General features: G+C 48.2%; 2 protein-coding genes and 1 pseudogene across 2 annotated transcripts; all 3 read right to left on the reverse strand.

Moving 5' to 3' along the window:
- Window positions 1-7,199: 7,199 nt before the first annotated feature.
- LOC119283694 lies at window positions 7,200-8,913 on the reverse strand. Its single transcript, XM_037563133.1, has 5 exons — window positions 8,897-8,913; window positions 8,501-8,813; window positions 8,318-8,416; window positions 8,035-8,234; window positions 7,200-7,431 (listed from the first exon to the last, which is right to left on the reverse strand). Exons 1-5 carry the CDS (start codon window positions 8,911-8,913, stop codon window positions 7,200-7,202), a joined length of 861 nt encoding a protein of 286 aa, XP_037419030.1.
- An 847-nt stretch (window positions 8,914-9,760) lies between these two features.
- LOC119283695 (serine/threonine-protein phosphatase 7 long form homolog) lies at window positions 9,761-11,030 on the reverse strand. Its single transcript, XM_037563134.1, has 3 exons — window positions 10,918-11,030; window positions 10,227-10,314; window positions 9,761-10,144 (listed from the first exon to the last, which is right to left on the reverse strand). Exons 2-3 carry the CDS (start codon window positions 10,311-10,313, stop codon window positions 9,761-9,763), a joined length of 471 nt encoding a protein of 156 aa, XP_037419031.1. The 5' UTR covers window position 10,314; window positions 10,918-11,030.
- A 1,751-nt stretch (window positions 11,031-12,781) lies between these two features.
- Window positions 12,782-21,290, reverse strand: part of LOC119286931 — a 9,019-nt pseudogene continuing 510 nt past the window's right edge.

Here is a 21,290-nt window from a genome sequence, read left to right on the forward strand (position 1 = left end):
AGACCAAGTCCCCGATTCGATTCTTACAGCAGAAGCCACGAGGTTAACAAGGTGTGCAGAAAAGAAAAAGGAAAAAGCTGCATCTTATGTCAAGTCTTGTTTATATTCCTGCTAACTAAAAATGACGAAACGTGAGGTTTCGAGATAATCATATTTGCACATGGTCCTGTGTGCGCTACGTACGTTCCACGCGGACAAGTCCTGACGGTCTTCTTTGGCTTGCGAGAAGGAACTGGACCTTGCTAAGCAAAGGGAAAGGCGGAAAAGGGAAGCACCAGAAAAGCACGCGATCCACATATGTAGAGAGAGAAAGATGCAAAAAAAAAAGTATCTATAAAGAACCAGGAGGGTGGTTCGCAAGCACTGGAACCAGCATTTGTTCTCAACGTGTTCCGCGTTCAGTCAAATAATATAAAAGGAATAGTAGTACTTGGACCCAAGAAACAAAATGATCATAAATTTATGGGCGCAGTGCTAGAGCGGTGGGAAAAATGACAGTAGACAGAAGCCCTGTTTAGTTTCATGAGTTGTTAGTTTGGGTTAGTTTGGACTCAACTATCCCAAAAATATTCAAACATGAGGATTAGTTTGGGTTAGATGCATCTAACCCATTGAAAAGGTGATTATTTGGATTAATTCTTCTTATACTACTAAAAAAAATCTCTCGCTCTCCCCGCAGCAGATTCTTCCTCACTTCTTCGAAGCTTCTCGTCCTCTCCTTCCTCCCTCTCGCACCACCCGTGAAGGCGCCTCGCCGTATCCGCGCTCCCGTATGCTGTCGATAAAGAGCCCCGCCCTATCCTCCCGTCCCAACCCTCTCGTCTTCCCGCGGCCCAACCGCCCGCCGGTAAGCAGTCGCGGCTCCTTGCGCGGCCCGTCCCCGTCGGTCTCGGCCAGCGCGACTCCTTGCGCAGGGACGACGGATTTGGTCGGCGGGCTGCGCGAGAGGCCAGCGCGGCTCCTTGTCGGGCGTATCCCCGTCTGTCTTGGCCAGGGCTGGCTTCGACAAATCCGGCAGAAAATATGGTCCAAAGTAGCCAAATAATTGAGAAAGAACATTTATTGTTAATCTAATCCTGCCATCCAAACATCTCTTTGACTAGAGTTAGTTCAGGATTGATTCTGGATTAGAATCTAACTCTAACCTCTAACTAAGCTAGAGTATTCAAACAGGAGACCGGAGTCTGCTCCGTGGAGCCTACTCGGTACTGGTGGAGCAGTCTGGTCAGGGTGTAAATTTCCATGAAGTTGGAAGCAGCACAGTACAGTACAGGTGGGGAGTCGATCGATTAGGTATGGCTGGACCAGCTAGCTAGCTAATACGCACGCACATTGCAGCATGTGGAGCCCGGCAAATATCCGCGTCCGATGGATGCATCTTCGATCGGGGGGAGATGCTCTCCGCAAGGCATCTTCCTCTCTCGCGTGATGTTATTTTTGACGGTCCAGGAATGGAACTGGGTTCCCTCGCTCGCCATGAAAGTGACCTGCGAGGTACGTCCTAGGGACGACTCCTCCCGACTGAGCTGCGTTTGAGGTTGAGACGTCTAGAAGACAAGAGAGATGGCAGATATATCTCGAGGTGTAACGTCAAACGTCATACTACTAATTGTAGTGAACAACTGAACATCTCCCATCCCGGGCAAAAAGTTTCCTACCAGCCAGCCATAGTTAACTCGGTCGAAGGTTCCTCCAGAAATAAATTTACGGAACTACTTGATGGACGATTTTGTGTTGAACGATGCATGCACGATAGCTGATCCAAGCGCTTACGGCTGCTCAGACTTGCCAGTGGATGGTCTGTGATGTAGTGTCGTCCACATTTCGGCTGCAAGCGTCGTGTGTGTAGCACTGTTCATAAATTTACTACTACCAAAGTGCAGTGGTTTGGTCAGTGAGCAGTGAGCATCGGCTTCCCCTCGATGATCATCAGCGACCGGAAGCATGTGCCGGATATTTGATTACTCGATCACATCACATCACAGGGCAGCAAGCAGTCAGATCCGCAGATGCTATCTTCTTTTAATAATTTTGATTTGAAAATTCAGTAGCAGCAGCGCCCGAGCCCGACCGAGCCGGGCGGGCCACTCACGGCGTGGCGACGCAGGTGCGGTGCTGTTCCCCGCGCACGGCCGCACAGCGAAAAGGCGCGCGGTCACCGCGGGCAGGGACAGGCGCCGGGGCCGGGCTGCCGCCGTGCGGCCGGGCGGGAATGTCCGGCCCCCTGTGCGCGCACGCGCCATGCCCTGCGACAGCTCCCCGCCGCTCGCTCGCTCGGTCACATGCGCGCGCCCGTCCCTTCCGCCGGCCGATCTCCCCGTGGCCCCGGGGCAGGCGGTGCAATCCGGTACAGGCGCCGGTAGGCCCGTCGCCATTGCGCGTACTGTACGTGGACTCCTGCCGCAGTCTCGCGTGACGATGATGACGATACATGGGTCGCTGATGGTGATAAAGAAATCGAGACGGGTCGCCGTCGCGGTCGGTAGCTGTTGCTGTCGTCGTCGTCTCGTCGGGGGCTCCGGCTCCGTCGGGCAGAGGACAAAATTACTGTTCTGACCCTTAAAGCAAACTAAATTCCGATTTGACCTCGTTCCAAAAAAAATTTCGTTTCTGACCTTTTTCGGTGACGCCAAGGTCCCTGGCGTCTGGGTTACGAAGCAGACGCCACGGTCCCTGGCGTCTGGCCCCTGGCCCGCACTGCCCGCCTGCCCGTTGACCTGCTGACGTGGCAAAGGGGCCAGACGCCAGGGTCCCTGGCGTCTGGCCCCGGTAAGTGGATAACCTCACCGGGAGAGTGTGTGGGTCCCACCCCACACACTTTCCCCAATCCAGCCCGAGCTTGAAGAAGAACTGCTGCCTCCCCACTCTCTCTCACCCCTCAAGCTCCCCCTCAAATCCTCTCCAAAAGGTACATCCCTTAGGTGGATCTTTCCATCACTTTGTTGCTCTTGTTAATCTCTCCCAAATCATCCAATTATTTTTTGTTAAGTCTTGTCCTTTTGGTTGCATTTTATACATGTTGGTGGAACCCTAGTTCATGTTTTCTCCCCCTTATGTTAGTGTGAATGGCTTGGTTAACTTTGATAATATAGTGCTATGCATGGTGTGTAGTAGGAATATATGTTTGTTGAGTAGAAAGATTGGGGGTTAGGGTTAGTTAGTGATTAGGGTTAACTTTGCTTAGTGTGTTAATTAGTGATTAGTGATACTTTTGTGGTCATCACCAATAATTTAGTGTTGATATGATTTGGATATAATAAGATGTATTTGGATAAACACCAATTCTCATTGAGGTCTTAAATGCATTCATGTAATTTTTAGATGGAGAGACTTGTTAATGTTCATTACATTGACAAGGAGGCATTCTTGAGTAACAATGCCGACACGGGTGAGGAACCATTGGTTTTTGATAGAAGCCCTAGCTATGAGGATGTTGTTGCAAAAGTGAGACAAGTCTTGAAGTGGATGGACACCAATGTTGATGTTAAGTTAATAGGAAGGTATGATGTTGGAGTTGGAGCCAAATCTCGCTTGAAAAGTATGCCTATCACCTCGGATTTGCATTGGGATGTATACAAGGAAAAAGTATCCCAATCGGAAGACAAGTCACTTGAATTGTTTGCCACCACTGAATCTCCTCGGTTTACCTTTGATTTGAACCGGCATGTCTCTTCCCCAATGGATGACATGAGCGAGAGGACAATGGTGGCACTTGTTGAGCATAGGGTTGTGGTTGATGCCCCCAATGTTTATCCCCCACCATGTCCCCGTGTACCAACTATCAAAGCAAATGAGGTTGAGTTGTATGCCCCCAATGCTTCTAGCCAACCACCAACTAGCCAAGCAAATGAGGTTGAGTTGTATGCCCCCAATGCTTCTAGCCAACCACCAACTAGCCAAGCAAATGAGGTTGAGTTGTATGCCCCCAATGCTTCTAGCCAACGACCAACTAGCCAAGCAAATGAAGTTGAGGTGATTGCTAGTGACGGAGTAATTCAAGAGGATGAAGATGCTTATGATGACGACGAAGAGCAAGAAGAAGGGTTTCATGGCAATGATGTTGGTGACTTGGATGTGTACATAGCGCAAAAGGACATGGATCGTGACTTGCCTTTTAGGCGTCAATATGCGTATGACTCGGATGACGAGGGTCCAGTTGAACAGTAGGACGAGGATGGATTCACAAAGGAGGAGAACCAAATCCACTTTGAGCTGACGGGCTTACAAAAAAGAACTCACTTATTTAAAGATCTCGGCCTTGCCCATAAAGCTGTTGTTGACGGTGGAATGAGAATGACGGCGATTGAGCCAACACCATGCCCGGATCCAGGAGAACCAAGGGTGGAGAATGAGGACGAGAATGCTTATTTGAAGAAAGGATTGAAGTTTCTGAGCTTGCCTATGCTGAAGTTTTGGTTGGCTGACTATGCCATTCGAAACCATAGGCCAATTTATGTTGAGCACTCCGACATGAAATTGCGTTACACCGTGGTGTGTGAGCAAAAGGAATGCACATGGAAGGTTCGTGCAAGAAAGCTTAAAGAAATCGAAGAATGGGTGTTAACAAGTTGTGATACCACTCATAGATGCAAACCGCCATCGAAACGACTTAGAAAGACACACCGTCAACTCACATCTGAGTATCTTGGATACAAATGGATGAAAGACATAGCCTTTGATCCCACTGTGAAAGTGAGGTTTCTCATGCGGACGGTGAAAAAACAATTTGGTTATGAAGTCAAGTATGGGAAGGCATGGAAGGCAAAGGCAAATGCTATTAGGATGTTGTACGGTGGTTATGAAGAAGCATACAACCAGCTCCCAAGGTTGTTGGCCGCCATTGCACATAGGAACCCGGGCATGTTTCATGTGGTCGAGGATCACGAGGGAGTGTTCCACCGTGCCTTCTGGAGTTATGGACAATGTGTGGAGGCGTTTCAGCATTGTCGTCCGGTCTTGTCTATAGATGGCACGTTCTTGACCGGTAGATATAAGGGCACACTAATGGTAGCAATGGCGCACTCATCAAACGACAATGTGTTGCCATGTGCATTTGCTTTGGTGCCTTCCGAGCACCAAGACAACTGGGAGTGGTTCATGGGTCATGTTAGGCACAACGTGATTGGGGCTAGGGAGGTATGCATCATATCGGACCGACATCATGGCATACTTAAGGCAATGGACATTGTTATTCCAGGATTTCCAAAGCTTCACCACAGATGGTGCATGAGGCATTTCGTGGCCAACTTTTACCGGGCATGTAAGAGCAAGGAGCTCAGCAAAGACCTTACCCATGTATGTGTGGCCTTCACCACCCAAGGTTTCGATGCTCGGTACAACAAACTCTTTGCAGCGGTGAACGAAGGGGGAAAAGACTTCTTAACTAGGAATTTAAGTGAGAAGCACAAGTGGGCACGCGCTCATGACGATGGTGGTTGGCGATATGGCGACATGACGAGCAATCTCGTAGAATGTTTCAACAATGTGTTGAAGGGTGCTCGTGCTTTGCCGGTGACTGCAATAGTGGAGTACACCTTCTTCAAGCTTAATGAGTACTTTCAGAGGCATTCTGAAGAGACTGCAAAATGGATAGGTGAAAAAAAGGATTATCCGGAAAAGGTTGATGAATGGTTGCAGTTACAAGCAAGCAAGTCTTCACGACAACAAGTTATCGTATTCGATAGACTTGAAATGATCTATCAAATTGATGAGCCAGGTGGCACAACACGAGATGGTAGACAATATGGTGGTGCTACATTTGAGGTGAAACTGAAGACTCGGTGGTGCCAGTGCGAGAGGCCTAGTAAGTATCATTGGCCATGCTCGCATTTGATAACGGCGGCGAAGGCGAGAAACATACATGTTAATGATGGAAAAACCGTGAGGATGCAAGAGTTCCATGTGGAAGCTACTAGGTTGACATGGGCGCCAAGATTTCACCCTTTCTTGGACCAATCACAGTGGCCTGAGTACCATGGCCCTCATATTAGGCCAGACCCTCTTCTGAAGGTGGAGACGAAGGGTAGAAGGAGAACTAAGAGGTTCAGGGGTGATATGGATGACCTGGCTGGATACACTGGCATGAAACAATTTGGTAGCGGTCATTTCATGGAGGCTCCTGACATTATCAACTGTGGGGTGTGCGGTGAAGGGGGACACAATGAGCGGACATGCAAAAAAAAGAAAACCAAAAAAAGAAAAACAAGTCGTGGAGGCGGCACCGATGGTGAAAGAGGTGGAAGAGGTGACGGTGGTGGACACCCAGACAGGCCGTCTGGTGTGTCTGATGGACACCCAGACGCCAAGGTCCCTGGCGTCTGGTGTCCAAAAAGCATTCTTGTCTAATGGATAAGATTCGAGTGGATAAGATTTTGGGCCCACCTCTACCCCTCTCATCCATTCATCTCCACCTCTACCCCTCTCATTTCACTCATATCCACCCACTCTCACCTCTAGCCCTGCCAACGTCACTCCCTCGTCCAGCACCCTAACCCCCCCCCCCTCAGATCTCTCACAAATCGGTCCGGTTTCACCGTTGGATCTTCAGGATTTCGAGACTAGAAGGTAAATCAACTCCACCCCCATTTTTTGGTTGGTTTAATTTATCATACTTTTGTGAAAACCCTAGTTTGTTTTCCTCGTGGTTTAATGTATCATAGGTTAGCTACTAAGAGATTTGTGTGCTGTAGATGGCTAACGAAACTCAGTGGGTGCTTAGCCCTGTTGTTCATGTGCATGGCTTGTCTCCATGTATTGTGCAAGTTAGTCAAGTGGACCTCACTTTCGATTGGTTGAAGACTAAATTCATGTTGAAGCAAGGGTTGAAGGAAGAGGATTTTGTGTACTACGTCAGCAGGAGGAAGTCAGATGGCCCCGGGGAAAGAAAATTGGTTGACATAACTGATGATGACAAGATTCAAGAAATGCTGGAAGAATGGAAATGGAAAAGGGTTGTTGACTTGCATTGCTACAGGAAACCGAGTTATATGTGATGTTCATGTCGTTTCAACCATCGTGGTCATGAACTACTTATGTCATTCGAGACTATTTGTGTAATTTGAACTATGTTTGTAATTTGCATTGTATCGTAGACCATCGTGGTCATGAACTAAGTTTGTAATTTGAACTATGTTTGTCATTTGTCAACTATAGTGTTATGAAAAGACTATGCAATGCTTATGTATGTATGTTATTCGAAACTACAAGTGAAAAGACAAAACTACAAGTGAAAAAGCATTGTCTGCACCAGGACCAGACGCCAAGGACCCTGGCGTCTGGCTCCCCTGCTTTACCCTGTTTCTGGTGTCAGTAGACTGCCAGACGCCAAGGACCCTGGCGTTTGGTCCCCTAACATACATCCAGACGCCAAGGACCCTGGCGTCTGGTCCCCTGACATACAGCCAGACGCCAAGAATCCTGGCGTCTGGCTCCCTGTGCATATAAATGACTAAATACAGATTTCATCATTCATGTCAGACATTCATATAAACATTCATTTAAATGACTAAATCACAGGAAACAACAATTACCATAAATCACATCATTCATTCATGTCAAACATTCATAGCAACTTCACGAATCCGGTACAACTTAATTCGAACGGCAACAAGTTCATGGAAAGAAACGACAACAAGTTCATGGAAAGAGACTACACCAGGTTCGTCGAAACAAACTAGAACAAGCTCATTGAAACAAACTACAACAAGCTCACTTCTTCCTTCCTCTCTTCACGATATCTGCAAGTGTATGCTCCTCCTCTTCGCTAGCCTCATGCTCCTCCTCTTCGCTAGCCTCCTCCGCCTCTGCATCAATGTTGGACTTATATCTTTGCATTCCCGCAGGCATGAATTGATGAGGATACTCCGGATATGGAATTGAGTGTTCCATGTCTTCTTTCTACCTTTCTTGCCCGGTGTCTTAGCTATGGCTTTGCCTTTTCTAGAGCGGGCATTGCCTTGTGTCGGTTGTGTAACCTGTGATGGTTGTGGAGCATCAACATCATACTCATGATCCTCTTGATGTGTTGCATCATACTCATGCTCATCATGATGTGTTGGCTCCTCTTGATGTGCTGGCTCCTCTTCATTGACCTCCTCCTCTATGTCCTCTTCGTTCTGGACATAACGCCGTTTATTAGCTCTGGCGGCGCGGCTACCTGGTGCATACACGTCACTGGACTTAGCACCATGGCAAGAAAGCATAGCTGCCATCTTATGAAACCGCTTCTTGAACTTCTGCGACAACACAAAAGATGCTATGATATGAGATCCAAATAACTAATCCGTGAAAAAAACTTTTATAATATATTGCGACTAACCTCCATCGTGCTCCTAAGAGTCCTCTCAGATAATGCACCACCAGCTGGATGACTCAGTGCAACATTGGCATCGTTGACGCACAGAAGCAACTCTCTGCCCTGCAATTCATGAACACACCAAACTTATGTATTTGAAAGAAGACAACATGATGCAAGTATGTTAGAATAGGTCAAACAGACTACCATTTCGTCATGCATCGGTGCGTAGTCAACATGAGCCCCTCTGGTGTCTCTCACAGCCGTGTTGAAGGTATGATAACCTTCTGCAGTCTCCGGGTCTTCAGACACCAACTCCGACCACTCCTCGTGAGTCCAACCTGGCTTCAGCTTTAACCGGTAACGATCCGCATACCACACTTGATACTTCTGATATGCTGACTGATTGTGAGGTCTATTCTCTGATTGCACTAACGTGTCTCTTTGATTCCAAATTTCTATCCACGCACGGTGTTTGTTTGCCCAATCCGATATATCCTGATTGTTCCTTCGATCGAACCTACAAATGATGCACGGGACAAAGCATTAGCAAACACTGACTTATTCAATGCTCTACTACATACTCAAGGCATGCTTGCTTACCGATGCAGAGATAGCATTTCCTTCTTGCTCTCCTCAATTGGAATACCTTGTCTTTTTCCAAATTGTCTTGCCACACGGTCTACAAAGTGCCACTCGACTGCGAAGAAGCATATCATTGGGCACCTCGCCCGCCAAAGATGGCTATCACGCGTGCACATCTCATTAAGATCAAAGTCACGATCTTCCACATAAGGCAACCAATGTACCTGCAAAACAAAGAGATACATTGTTAGCTACATACATAAGTTTCATTCTTGACTAAATTTTATCTCATCGAACTTCTCATAACCTGCTCAGCAGTCAAGGTGTCCAGCTCGTTCATATAGCACTTGTATCGCACATGCGAGCTTCCTGTGTACACTGTCACTTGTTCCCAATAGTAAGCAAGCGTAGGGCGCCGATATGGATCATCATCATGCAACCCGTCATGATTACCCCGTGGGTTTGCCATGAGGGGGTTCTTCAAATTGGGCCGTCCAACCGGGATCCGCTCCCACATCCACACGGATAGGCTCCAAACAAACCCAGACAATGAGGATGTACCTCCCTTCCTCTGACACGCCAAGTCAAGCTGCAATCAAACAAACATGTTAGATATGGAGGCGCATGACAAATGCAAAATAATTGGTTGCAAATATCTCTTACCTGACGATACAAGTATGCTAGTGCGGCCGAACCCCAGCTATACTGGGTATCCCAGTTATTAAGTGGCTCCAAGAACATCCAGAGGGCTGAGTTCCCGGTTGCATCTGAGAAGACTACCTTGGTTAGTACATACCAAAGATAGGCCCGCGCGTACTGCTGCACAACCACGTCATTGGCATCCTGAGGGCACGGGTTGGTGTTTCCTCTGACCAGTTTTAGTCAAGAATGCCTCACTTTCGCTGTATCGGCCTTGCCTTCCTGGGGGCCCTCGGGCTGAACGCCAATTAAATCGGCAGTCCGTTCTCGCCAATTACCCACGCTGACACGACCGGTAACAGCTTGTCCATTGATAGGAAGGCCGCTTATCATAGCCATGTCCTGTAGGGTCATCGTCATCTCCCCACATGGAAGGTGGAAGGAGTGAGTCTCCGGCCTCCAACGATCCACAAGTGCGGTCAGCGCCGCGTGGTTCACCGGCGGAGCGCGTCGCTTAAACTGCAACACGAATGGGAGAAGACCCAATCTCCGAATGTAAGGCTCATACCGCGGGTCGTAATCAAAGTCATCAGCGGAATGACCCCTCATGCGCATAGCAACTACAACCTGCAAATAAAGTGATGTTTTAATAATCAATACAAGAACACAAATGAGAAACAACGAAAATTGACCCAGTCTTGCTTCTTACCTGTCCATTTTCAATGGCACGAGCACGATGCTCCTTATCCCACTCATCGATTAATCCGTCATACCAAGGTCCATCACCATCCGCCATCCTACAAAAAAATTTCACAAACATCTATGAATACATGAACAATATCAAACAATTTCCTTCTCCAAGTTTATTCCATATGAAAACACCATTCTTCTCAAACATAACCACATCATTTCTTTCTTCTACATATGCAAACATATCATCTAGAGTACCAAATTTCACCATCAAATATATTTCATTATCATCATCCGCCATTCTATTGAACAAATCATGTCACACACAATAAGAAAATTTCATCATCTCTTTTGCATAATTTTTTTTGCCAACAATAGTATGCCAACAATAGGATTATCTACACATACACACATCATCTATCAAACCAAATATAGTATGCCAAAGTCTATTTTACATACACAAATCATATATTCATCACCCCTCTTAATTCAAAAAAAAATCCTATGGACAACATATACACAAAACCGAATTGATTTTACCTACATGTTCAACTACACATCATCTACTGCATACCTAATCATCTATCAACTACACAAAATTTTCTAAAAATAAGAAACCATCTACTCATCTAACATCACCTAGTGTTGAATAATGCATCCAACCAAAGAGGGGAAAACAAAAAAAAATTGGAGGGAATGGGGGAGAATACCTCAAAGAAGCTTGGGGGGGTCCGATCTGTGAGTTTGAGGGGTTGATGGAGTAGATCAAGGGGGGTGGTGGTGGGAGGGAGAGAAGGGGCGAAGAACAGAGCCCTCTGTTCGTCGTGCGCCGCCAGGAGAAAGATGGGGATGGGTGGGCTGGCCCGCGCGGTTATGCACTTACCGGGGCCAGACGCCAGGGACCCTGGCGTCTGGCCCCTTTGCCACGTCAGCAGGTCAACGGGCAGGCGGGCAATGCGGGCCAGGGGCCAGACGCCAGGGACCGTGGCGTCTGCTGCGTAACCCAGACGCCAGGGACCTTGGCGTCACCGAAAAAGGTCAGAAACGAAATTTTTTTTGGAACGAGGTCAAATCGGGATTTAGTTTGCCTTAAGGATCAGAACAGTAATTTTGTCCTCGGGCAGACAGCGCGCGCGATCAGCGGGATCCATGTGGCTTTGCTTTGCTTGGCTTGACCGCTGGTCGTGGCTGCGTAGGGCCGGCCTGCCAGCCCGTGCGAACTTGATGCAGCAGCAGGAGCACATGCATGTGCGGTCCTCGTCACTCCGACCTGATGCGATGTGCGGCATATATATATCGCCTGTGCGTACTAGAGATTGTCAGTTCTCCCTGCACGCATGCGCATATACTTATAGAAGGCCCCGGTTTGGTACTTGCACTGTGCGGTTCGACAACGAGATCCACAATCGGAGCAGTAGGCCGCACTGGTGAATGAGCCGATAGATCTACTCGTTCTCTCTTGTCAAAACACGGGAATGTCGGGACCTTCGTGCCCGCACGAATCTTGATGCTCCATCAAACGGGCCTCACTCTGGCGACCCCATCCACGTGCCATGATCTACGGCCAAGTTGATTAAATTTACATACAGTGACAAAATTTTATCGTACGTAGTACCGCTCGTAGCACCATCAAACGATTTCCCATGATGCTGTCGCTTGCGCCGGACAAGGCCCATCATCACGCGCGCATGTGAGGCTTGGGCGCCCACCGGGCCGGAGCTCCTGTGGCGCGCACAGTGGCACCTAGTGCGTACGCTCGTCGCGCGATGGCACTTGGCGAGGCGCTGAGCTGACATGGAAACAGTGACGACCACGAGGCGGTGCCGCCGCGACTGCGCCAGTGCGCGCGCTGACACGGTGCCGCGGCGCGGTGGCCGGACCGGACGGACGGCAAGCAATGCCACCGCCACGACCACCACGTGGTATTTCTTTTGGCCGGGCCGACATATGCTGCAGGTACATACCAGTATGTAGGTAGGGTACCCACCGGCCCACAGCCCACTAGCTTTCTTTGATTTGTACTGCTACTACGTGCTGTACCATCCATCGGCGCGGCGCCGTCCAGCTCCAGTTTGTGACAGCGGGAAGCGACCGGGTGAAGGCAGGCCGACGCCGGCGACGTGGCTCGCGTAAATGCATCCTGCGCCCGCGCATGCAGACGAGCTCTGGTCCGTCTGGTGCACGCGCGAGGCCAACTCCAGCGCACGACGCCAACGACCGTCTTACCCTGATTCGGTTCATTTGGGTAGGGTAATGAGACCATGTCCGGACCTATTCTGGAATACGATGGCTGTGTTGAGCACGTGACAGCATCCTTTAGCCTCATCCTGTCCGCCTTTATTTTTAAACAACTTCCGAAAAACCACACCCTAGTTCAGCTCAACGGCCCTAAATCACGCCGACAACAGAGCCAGCAACATACACGTCCTCGCCGGCAACAGAGCCAGCAACATACACGTCCTCGCCGGCAACACAGCCAGCCTCCAAAATGAATGTGTTTCTCGTCGGCACACAACCAGCGGCCGACACCCATGCCAACCTCCAAAAAGGAACGGCCACGACCGATCGGACGACCTAGTTTAGGCCGTCGGCGTCGAACATCTCCTTTTGCCTGGCCTCGAACCAGCTCCTCGTCTTCTCGCTCATATTGGTCAACTCCACGCTCATGATCGCAAGGGCCACCTCCTTTGATTTGGTTGCGGCATTGGTGGCCTCGATGTTGAGCTGCCTCTGCCTGGTCGTGACATTGGCGGCCTTGATGTCGAGCTGACTTTGTCGGGACGCCTCTTCCATGTCGATCTTCCTCTTCTTGGTCGCCTCCTTCATCTCAACCTTCTTCCTTTGAAACTCTAGGTATTGCTTCATTTGCTCGTCATTGCTTTGTCGCTTCTTCTCGTCCCTCACATCCTTTTGAGACATCATGCCATGCAAAGCCTCATGCAAGGCCATAGATGAGGCATCACGTATGTCGTCCACCTTGGAGTTAGTCTTGCCCCTCGGCCTCTTCAACGCCTCGCCATCTCCACCTCCGGCCAACGCGACCGTCTTCTTGCCTCTCTTTCTTTGAAAATCATGGTATTGATCCTTGAACTTAGGGCAATTGTTGATGATCGCCCAATAATGCGTAAGAGTGAATGGCTTGTCATTGTGCCGGGCCTTGAGTGCTTCCAAAGATTGAAATGCCTACACGACATGATCAACAACAATTGACATGCAAACATGTACAAGGCCGAAGTCTCGTGGCCGTAGCAACGAAAGAACTAGGATGAGGAGAGCATACCATGTCCCCAATGCCGAGAACACTCATGGGCCGTGCTTCAACGCACTCAAGTGCGGCACGATACTTGTTGCACTATTGTTGGATGAACAACCACCTCTTTTGAATCGAGGTGATGCCACGGTCGCTCGTAATTTGGTAGGGCTCAAACATCTTTCTTTCATGGAATATTTTATAGACACTCGTCTAAAAAACAAGGCCCTTTTGTTGCGCGCTGGTCCTCGGATCTTGGCTAATCTCCATCCAACATTGGCAAATCAACATGTCCTCGTCTTGTGAATATGTACCCGTGCGAATGCTCTTCCTCCTCTTTTGTGCTTCCGCTCTTTGGGTGAGCTCGTCGATGAACAATGGCTCGCCCCCAATATCAATGTCATTGCCTTCTTCTTCATCACCATCACCTTCGCAATAGATGTCATCGTCTTCATGCCACGAGTCACCATGGTCGTAGTCAGCATGGTCGTGGGCCTCTTCATCGGCAATGTACTAGGCGCGACCATCCTGACTTTGGGTCTCCTCGGGATCGTAGGCACCGCCATGCCGACCCTCGTAGATCACATCCTCCATGAACTGATTGTAGAAGGGGTCATCGACCGTTGGCGTTGGTGTTGGCATTCCGTCGAACAGTACGCGGGAGGACGACATGGTGCCCGTAAACGATGGTCGTGGTTGCTTTCTTTGCATCTCGACGGACGGCCGGCCGCCGCTACTGGACCCCGGCGTGACGTTGAGGTCGATGACGCCCGAGGGGCGCGGTGTGGACGGCGTGATCACGCCAACGTCCGACGACCCCGAAAAACGGGTCTGACCGTCGTGCCTTGGCGGGGGAAAGCCGGGCGACATAGGCGTGGTCCGCGACGTCGGCGACTGACAGTGGGGAGGCCTGGCGACCGACGAGCCTGTGCTCGTCGGGCCGATGGCCGATTAGAGAAACCCGCCGGACGTCAAATGCCAAGCATGAGAAGGGTGTGCGCTTTGTTGACGATGGCCTCCTTCTCCTCGACCTCGGCCTTGCGCCGCGCGACCTCCATCACATCGCGCTCGGCAGCGAACTTGGCCGCGGCGGTCTTGCCCTTGACGGCCGCCCTCTGGTTCCTCCTCTTCGCCGATTCCGCGTCCAACTTGGCGAGCTCCTCCGACGTGCATTCCGACCGCGGCTTCCTTGCACCCTTGGCCTTCTTCTTCTTCACCTTTCCGGGCGGGTCGACGGCCAGGCCGCGCGGAATTCGGCTGGGCGTCGGCCATGAACGGGGGGAGGGTAGGTGGGGGGGGGCGTGGGAGGGTTTGAGGGAAAATGGCGCCAATTGGGGCGCGGGGGGTTTGCTTTGTGGCACCGACGAGCGGGCCAGTGGAGGACAAGAGTGCGCGTCCCGCCCGTCCGCGCGCTGTCCATTTTATCCCAAAAACGGCGCAAACTTGGGCCGGAATGGTTCGAAAGCGGACAGAAAACGAACAAAGGTCTGTTCGCGCTCGCGCGCTGGGCCGTCTGGTTTATCCGTTCTGCCCCAGACAAACGCACCCACAGGATAGGTCACGCGCTGGAGTTGGCCTGACGTGCACATTTTGGCGCGACAGCGGACGCAGCAAACCGAGCGAGTGCATTTTCGGTGGTGGACCACTCGGCATACGCGTGGCCGGCCCGTCTCCCGGGGGTCCCTGACCATGGCCTCCTGCGTACGCCGCTTGTGTGGTACTAGGCGAGTAATGGCGAACACAGAGGCACAGAGGGGAGAGCTGAGCAGCGCTGCCATGACCGTGATATGGGTCACGGCTTGCTGGCCACTGCACCGAGGGGGAGAGAAGCGGACGTATGTACCTGAGCATAGATAGCATTATTCGTTCATGTGCCCTTGCACTTGGATTACTACAAAAGATAATGCATGTGCTGCTGCATCTGCAAAGTGGAAAGCACCAACTCTTTCCACCAGATGGGTCTCGTCCGTCTAAAAAATCGTGCTTGGACAGTCGATAAGGTGCTGTGGGCTCGTGCGATGGGTTCACTCACAAAACATAATAATCAACCCATATTGGAGCACAGACAAGAGAACTGTGCCCACAAGCCACAACCAGCACCAGCGGGATGACTCCTGCGGTTGGTTTGATCACAACAATACCTCAAACGCCGACGGATCATCATCAAACGCGGCTAGGGAAGATGCTTCCTGCGCCCAACAACATACAGCTAAATACCTTCAATTCTAACATCAGTCAGTGAGTCCTGCCATGGCATTGTTTGCATCAACTTCCTCCTAACACCCGGGCACCAAGAATGCCCACCCCACTACCAAAACAACGCCTCCCTCTCCCTGCGACCCCAACTCATCATCGTGCAGGTGCTATTTACATACAGATTACAACAGACGCTGTCACCTAAATTCAGGACCAAACAGACAAAAGGGAGACTAAAGCACCACCTGCCTAGTTCCTCATCTAACAGGAAGAAGAATCCTACCAAGGAAACCTCGTGTCACAAACGGTCAGCCCGATTACCGGTTGTTCTAGGAACAAACAAAATAAGCCGAAGAGGAGGGCATACATACACCAACGACGACCTCAGCACGACACATACATGGAATTCCTCAATGAAGTGCTGAACTTCCGTGACAACACAATGAGCCATAAAAATCGGTGACGGTCAGCCGCGAATCTTGTCCAACACCTGCAGTGCCTCAGTAGCTGTCTATCGAACCGTTGGAATTGATGTTTGATCTCAAGGAGAAGATGGCGCACGCTGAGCTGTAACATGCGCGCCACACCTCGACATGCCGTCAACGCTATGCTGTGTTACGTTCTAGTGCTTTGACTGCTTTGATCCTCCTCACACTTTGCAATCACGTCTCGAAGCTCGGAGCAAAGTCTGGCAACCTCGGGATTGTCCCAGTGTGGTCTGAGCTGGTCCATCAGCATGCTGCACGGATCAGGATCAGGGTTGATGGGAGGCAAATCCCGTGGCACGAGAGGGACAAGAAACGGGTGCTGAAGCAACTGAGGTATTCTCCACCGTTCGTCTCGGTCCCAGGCCAGGCACCTTTGCATGAGATCAATAAGCCATGGGTTGTCGACCGGTTCATAACTGATCTTGTGTTTCCTATCGGTAACAGCTTTGAATTTGGTCCAGAAAGTCGTGTAGTCTGCAAATGGTGTCTTACCATACACCATCTGATAAAGAATACATCCAAGAGACCAGATATCAGTTGGCCGACCACACTTGAAAACGTTACCACTTGAATCTTGCTCATTACATAGCAATGCTTCGGGTGACATGTAGTTAAGTGTTCCTACCTGCGCTTTACAGGGAGAGATCAAAGATTAGCATGCCAGATACAACAAAACTTGATGTGATTGGTCAGTAATATTCTTAGTAATACAACAAGTATATGCAATGGCAGAAATAAACGAGCAAAAGCAAGTTGCATCCCATGGTACCTGAGAATCACGCTGAATGTTTGTCGTATCATTCATTATAGCTTTGGCAATGCCAAAGTCTATTAGCTTCAGTGATCCCTTCACAAGCATAAAATTTGCAGGCTTCAGATCGGAATGCACTATCCGTTCCTCATGTATTGTATTGACTGCTTCAAGCATTTGCTGAATCACAAAACAAGGTAAATTTGGGAAGGCGCTAGGATTTTTGAAATTCAGAATGAAATAACCACTTATCTGAAAATATTCATCATTAATAATGCAGGCACAGGTTCTAGCAACCGACGTCCCCAAAATGCAAGGAGTATTTTGATTAATTAGGAGAAGGTTTGGGCCAACAAAGACATGTGGTTTATGTGACATAAAATTGATGTTATTAGAAATGATTGCATTTCTATATATCACACACACAACCACACACTAATCAATTAATTATTGGTCAAAGCCTTGTCTCAATGAATCACTACACATTACATGTTGGGACGGAGCAAGTATATGTTTAACAGAGCCAAATAAACACATGCATGCTTAAAATTTTGCACATGCCAATATTACGCAATACTCCCTCCTTCCCATTTTGTTAGGCGCATTAGATTTTCATGCAATCCCAATATGTAAGGCAAATGCAGCCAATCTCCTCTCTTGAGTAGTTATTGAGGATCGCTAATTTCATGGAGGTAGTCAAAAGAGATCGTGCATGCATCCTTCCTTTTTTCCTGAGCCGTGATTGCCTCCCTCTACGATGGTTCAACTAGCGATTAATTGGTGCGCTAATCTTCGTGCTAATACTAATACGCCTAATAATATGGGAAGGAGGAAGTATATCATAGTCGACTACATTACTTCCAGCTCTATCAGTATAAAATATTAACCTACATTGCACATAAGATGTATTGGGGCTTAGTACAAACTTTAAAAGCACAGTAACTCAATAGAATGTGTGAACATTAACCTAAGCAGGACACATACAAATGAACAATGGAAAATTGTGTAGCAGTTGGGAAGAGGCAATGCAATTAAAAAACTGGAACAATATTTCTGAGATAAATTGATAAAATACTCTAAAATAAGTTAACAAGATTTGGTTCACCGAGTAAACTGCAACAACTTTTTAATGTTGATTTGAAGATTGGGAAGAAAAGCTTGCATCAAAGGTATCCACCTACATTCTAGTTCATAGTTAAGCTAATTGTCCTCTACTCAAGCCTTATGCTATTACTTAAATCGAATTAAATAAAGGTTACCTGCCAATAAAACCGCAGCCAATTTTCATCTATTTTCATATTTGAGTTGTTCCTCTCCTTCCACTTCTGAGCAACCATATGTGCTAAATCAATTTCGCCAAACTCAAGGACCATGTAAATGTATTGATCATCCTTAATTTTTCCATCCCGAGGTGAGATAGGGCCTTCTTTAAGTAAATTTTTATCAGTGACCTGGTACATGCCAAAAGCCTTAGGCAGATTAGATAATATTTCCAATATACAGTGAAAGTATCCTGTGCACAGTGCTGCCGCTAAATACTACTCCCTCTGTAAACTAATATAGAATGCGTGAACATTAACCCCTGGCAGTGAAGTTTAAAATATATCAAGCAATGGAAATTTCAAACGACATGATTTTGTTATGCATTCACCTGAAGGGCAAAAGTTACGAGAGAAGTTCTAGACAATACAAGGAGCAGAGGGAACAAGAAGCTTCGAGTTCAAAGACAATAGAAGTTAATTTTCTGTACGGCATAATAAATAAACTAAAATATCATAGCATCCCTCTGCATTTAATAAAATACTCCGAGAACACAGAAAATGAGTACGATAACTCAATAGAGATGCTGTGTACAAGTATCAAGTTATATGCAGCCCAAAACTAGTAGAGATAAGGTTAATACCAGTACCTCGTAATCAATTAGCTGTATGATGTTACTCTTTCCTTTCAGCTTATTTAGGTAACCGATTTCTTGGCAAAAGCCATATGCCGTCGGGTAGTCACGACCTTTAAGCTTTATCTTTTTCAGGGCGTATATTGCACGTTCCATTGATATAACTTTGTGAACTTCACTGCTGCCACCAGAACCTATTTTACCAAGTTTCTGATAAAGTTTCCCGTTCACCTTAAAGAAATGTTCAGGATCATAACCCTTTTTTCGGCGCTCCTTCTGATCCCTGTTTGCTTGCGAAGTACCCCCATCCTTGGCAGACGTAGATTGTTCATTAGCAGATAACCCTTGGCCTTGGGATGGCAAACCTCCATTGCCAGGGGCAGCTTTGTCCGTTGTATTAGGAACCTGATGGTTTTTAGGATTCCAATCACCAACACTTGATGGCATTGCAGCTTCTTGCTGTTTGGGAGGGACACTACCTGGTATAGCTGCAGATGATTCCACTGTACATTCAGGCATCTGCATTGGCGAAGCATATCGGCTACTCTGAGGAACTCGTGTATTTTGCCCTGAATGTAGTGATACAGCAGTAACAGAAGAACCAACGACAGAGCAACGGGTCATTGGCTCTCCATGATTCTGATTACAAGCTTCTTCAGTCCCTTTTTGAGGCAAATTTGCTGCATCATACTTGACATCCATCTCAACTGGTGCACCAGCTAGCTCAAGCTTCTGATGTTTCCCGCCTTGATCATGTGCTGCTTGAGCCACATGATAATTATCTCCTGCTGACAATGAAACAGAATGCAGATAAGACAACATACTGTCCATTCTACTGTCAGTGGTTACTCCTACATTCTCACCTGCAATGTAAACCGGTAACTAAATACAGAAACAGGTCTGCATTTAACTTTACAAAATAGCCAGAGTCAAAAAAGGAATCTTACCCTGAGAAGTTAAGTGTGAATCGCCAACTGAATAAAACTGATCTTTCTTGAAACCGACGGCCACTGATGCATTTCGAGATGTGATCCGAGATGAAGAAACATCTAACGACGACTTATTCCTGTCCACAAACACATCCATTTCATTCTTCTGCTGGTCGTTTTGACCAGCAATCTGATTATGGCCATCTGTGATAGTACTCAACATGGAAGGTGTAGTCAACATGTCGTTTTGATTTGATGCCAGTACTCCTGCACCAGCGTTAACATCCTTTTGATCAGGTGACACCTTTTGCAACCTGGAGGCCGCCAGCACGCCTCTCTGCTTCTGCATAGCCATTCCTCCAGAACTCTCTCTAACAGAAGGGCTGGTACCAGCTTTCGCCGGCCCCTCACCTCGAGGCAACAGGATACGAGTTGCACGCTGTGTTGTACCTGAGGCAAGTTCAAGTTAAAACAAGATGACAACGCATTTTAGACAAATTCGGTTGTAAACGAGCATCTTTCTCTGTAGCAGGGACAGGGAATAGAATCGGAAAGACAATTTAACTGTAATTCTTACCGGGAACAGGGCCTACCACAAAAATGTTTTTTTACCAGGACGATAACTCAGCTTTATGTTAAAATTCCACATATAACATTACAATATTTCATTTATTCCAAATATTTTCTAGTATGTGAAGAAAAGGTCTAGACTCTGTATAGACGGAATCTATCTAAAGAAAAGTCTAGCTTCCGTATAGACAGAATCTAAATTAATATAATCCATGAGAAGAAAAGGTCTAGATTCCATATAGACGGAAATCTGAGATACAAACCGCATAGGAATTTTGCAAAAAAAAAACATCAAACTAATTTCTAGGATTTTAAAACTGAGCTCAAGTCTGAAACTTTAAAACCATTTTTTCCTTAATCAAGCTGCAGTGAATATACAATTGCATTGCGGAGCAACTGAGAGGAAATGTGATATTACAACCCTCGGATAACAAACAATATCTCGCTTAAATCTAATTTGCCACACCGATTGATAGACTTTCTAGAACGTCTTTTTGACATAGCCTTACAAAATAAGCACATCACAGCTCACCATCCGCAAACAAAAGTAGAGCTAGCACTAACAGTCAGGATCTACTTGCAGGTTTATTTCCCGTGTCCTGAAGCTACTGCGTGTTAACTTGGTTCGATTTGCAGGTGACAAACGTTGAACTAGATGCATAACCCTAGATGGAAGCAGCAACGCTTAGGCCTAGGGTGTGGCTGAGCTCACCGAGAGGCCTCTGGCGCTTGCAGGCCGCATGGATCTGGCCCAGGAAGTCGAGAGGGTCGCCCGTGACGGTGGAGGAGGAGGAGGAGCCCGAGGAGGAGGTGAGGTTGGTGTGGCCCGTGTCCCCGGCGGCGGGGAACGTGTTGCTCCTGCCGGCGGCCGCGGCGTCGTCGGGGGCCGGGGGGCGGAGGAAGTTACCCCTCCTCTCCATCGGCTGCGTCGGGGCAGGCGGTGGGGCCCAGCGGCATCTCGCCGGAGAGGCGGACCGGGTGGGGGAGAGGCCCTAGGGTTCCGGA

This window comes from Triticum dicoccoides, chromosome 4A (assembly GCF_002162155.2).
Source record: "Triticum dicoccoides isolate Atlit2015 ecotype Zavitan chromosome 4A, WEW_v2.0, whole genome shotgun sequence".
NCBI classification, from domain to species: Eukaryota; Viridiplantae; Streptophyta; class Magnoliopsida; order Poales; family Poaceae; genus Triticum; species Triticum dicoccoides.

Bases quoted from the DNA above. Each gene is read 5' to 3' on its own strand.
- LOC119283694 (XM_037563133.1), bottom strand. The intron at 8,235-8,317 runs GTTAGTCGCAAT...GTGTTGTCGCAG, and splicing joins CTCTTAGGAGCACGATGGAG to AAGTTCAAGAAGCGGTTTCA. The intron at 7,432-8,034 runs GTATGATGCAAC...TTATATGCACAG, and splicing joins ACACATCATGATGAGCATGA to GGAGCCAGACGCCAGGATTC.
- LOC119283695 (XM_037563134.1), bottom strand. From the start codon at position 10,313: ATGGCGGATGGTGATGGACCTTGGTATGACGGATTAATCGATGAGTGG. The intron at 10,145-10,226 runs GTAAGAAGCAAG...CTTTATTTGCAG, and splicing joins GTGCCATTGAAAATGGACAG to GTTGTAGTTGCTATGCGCAT.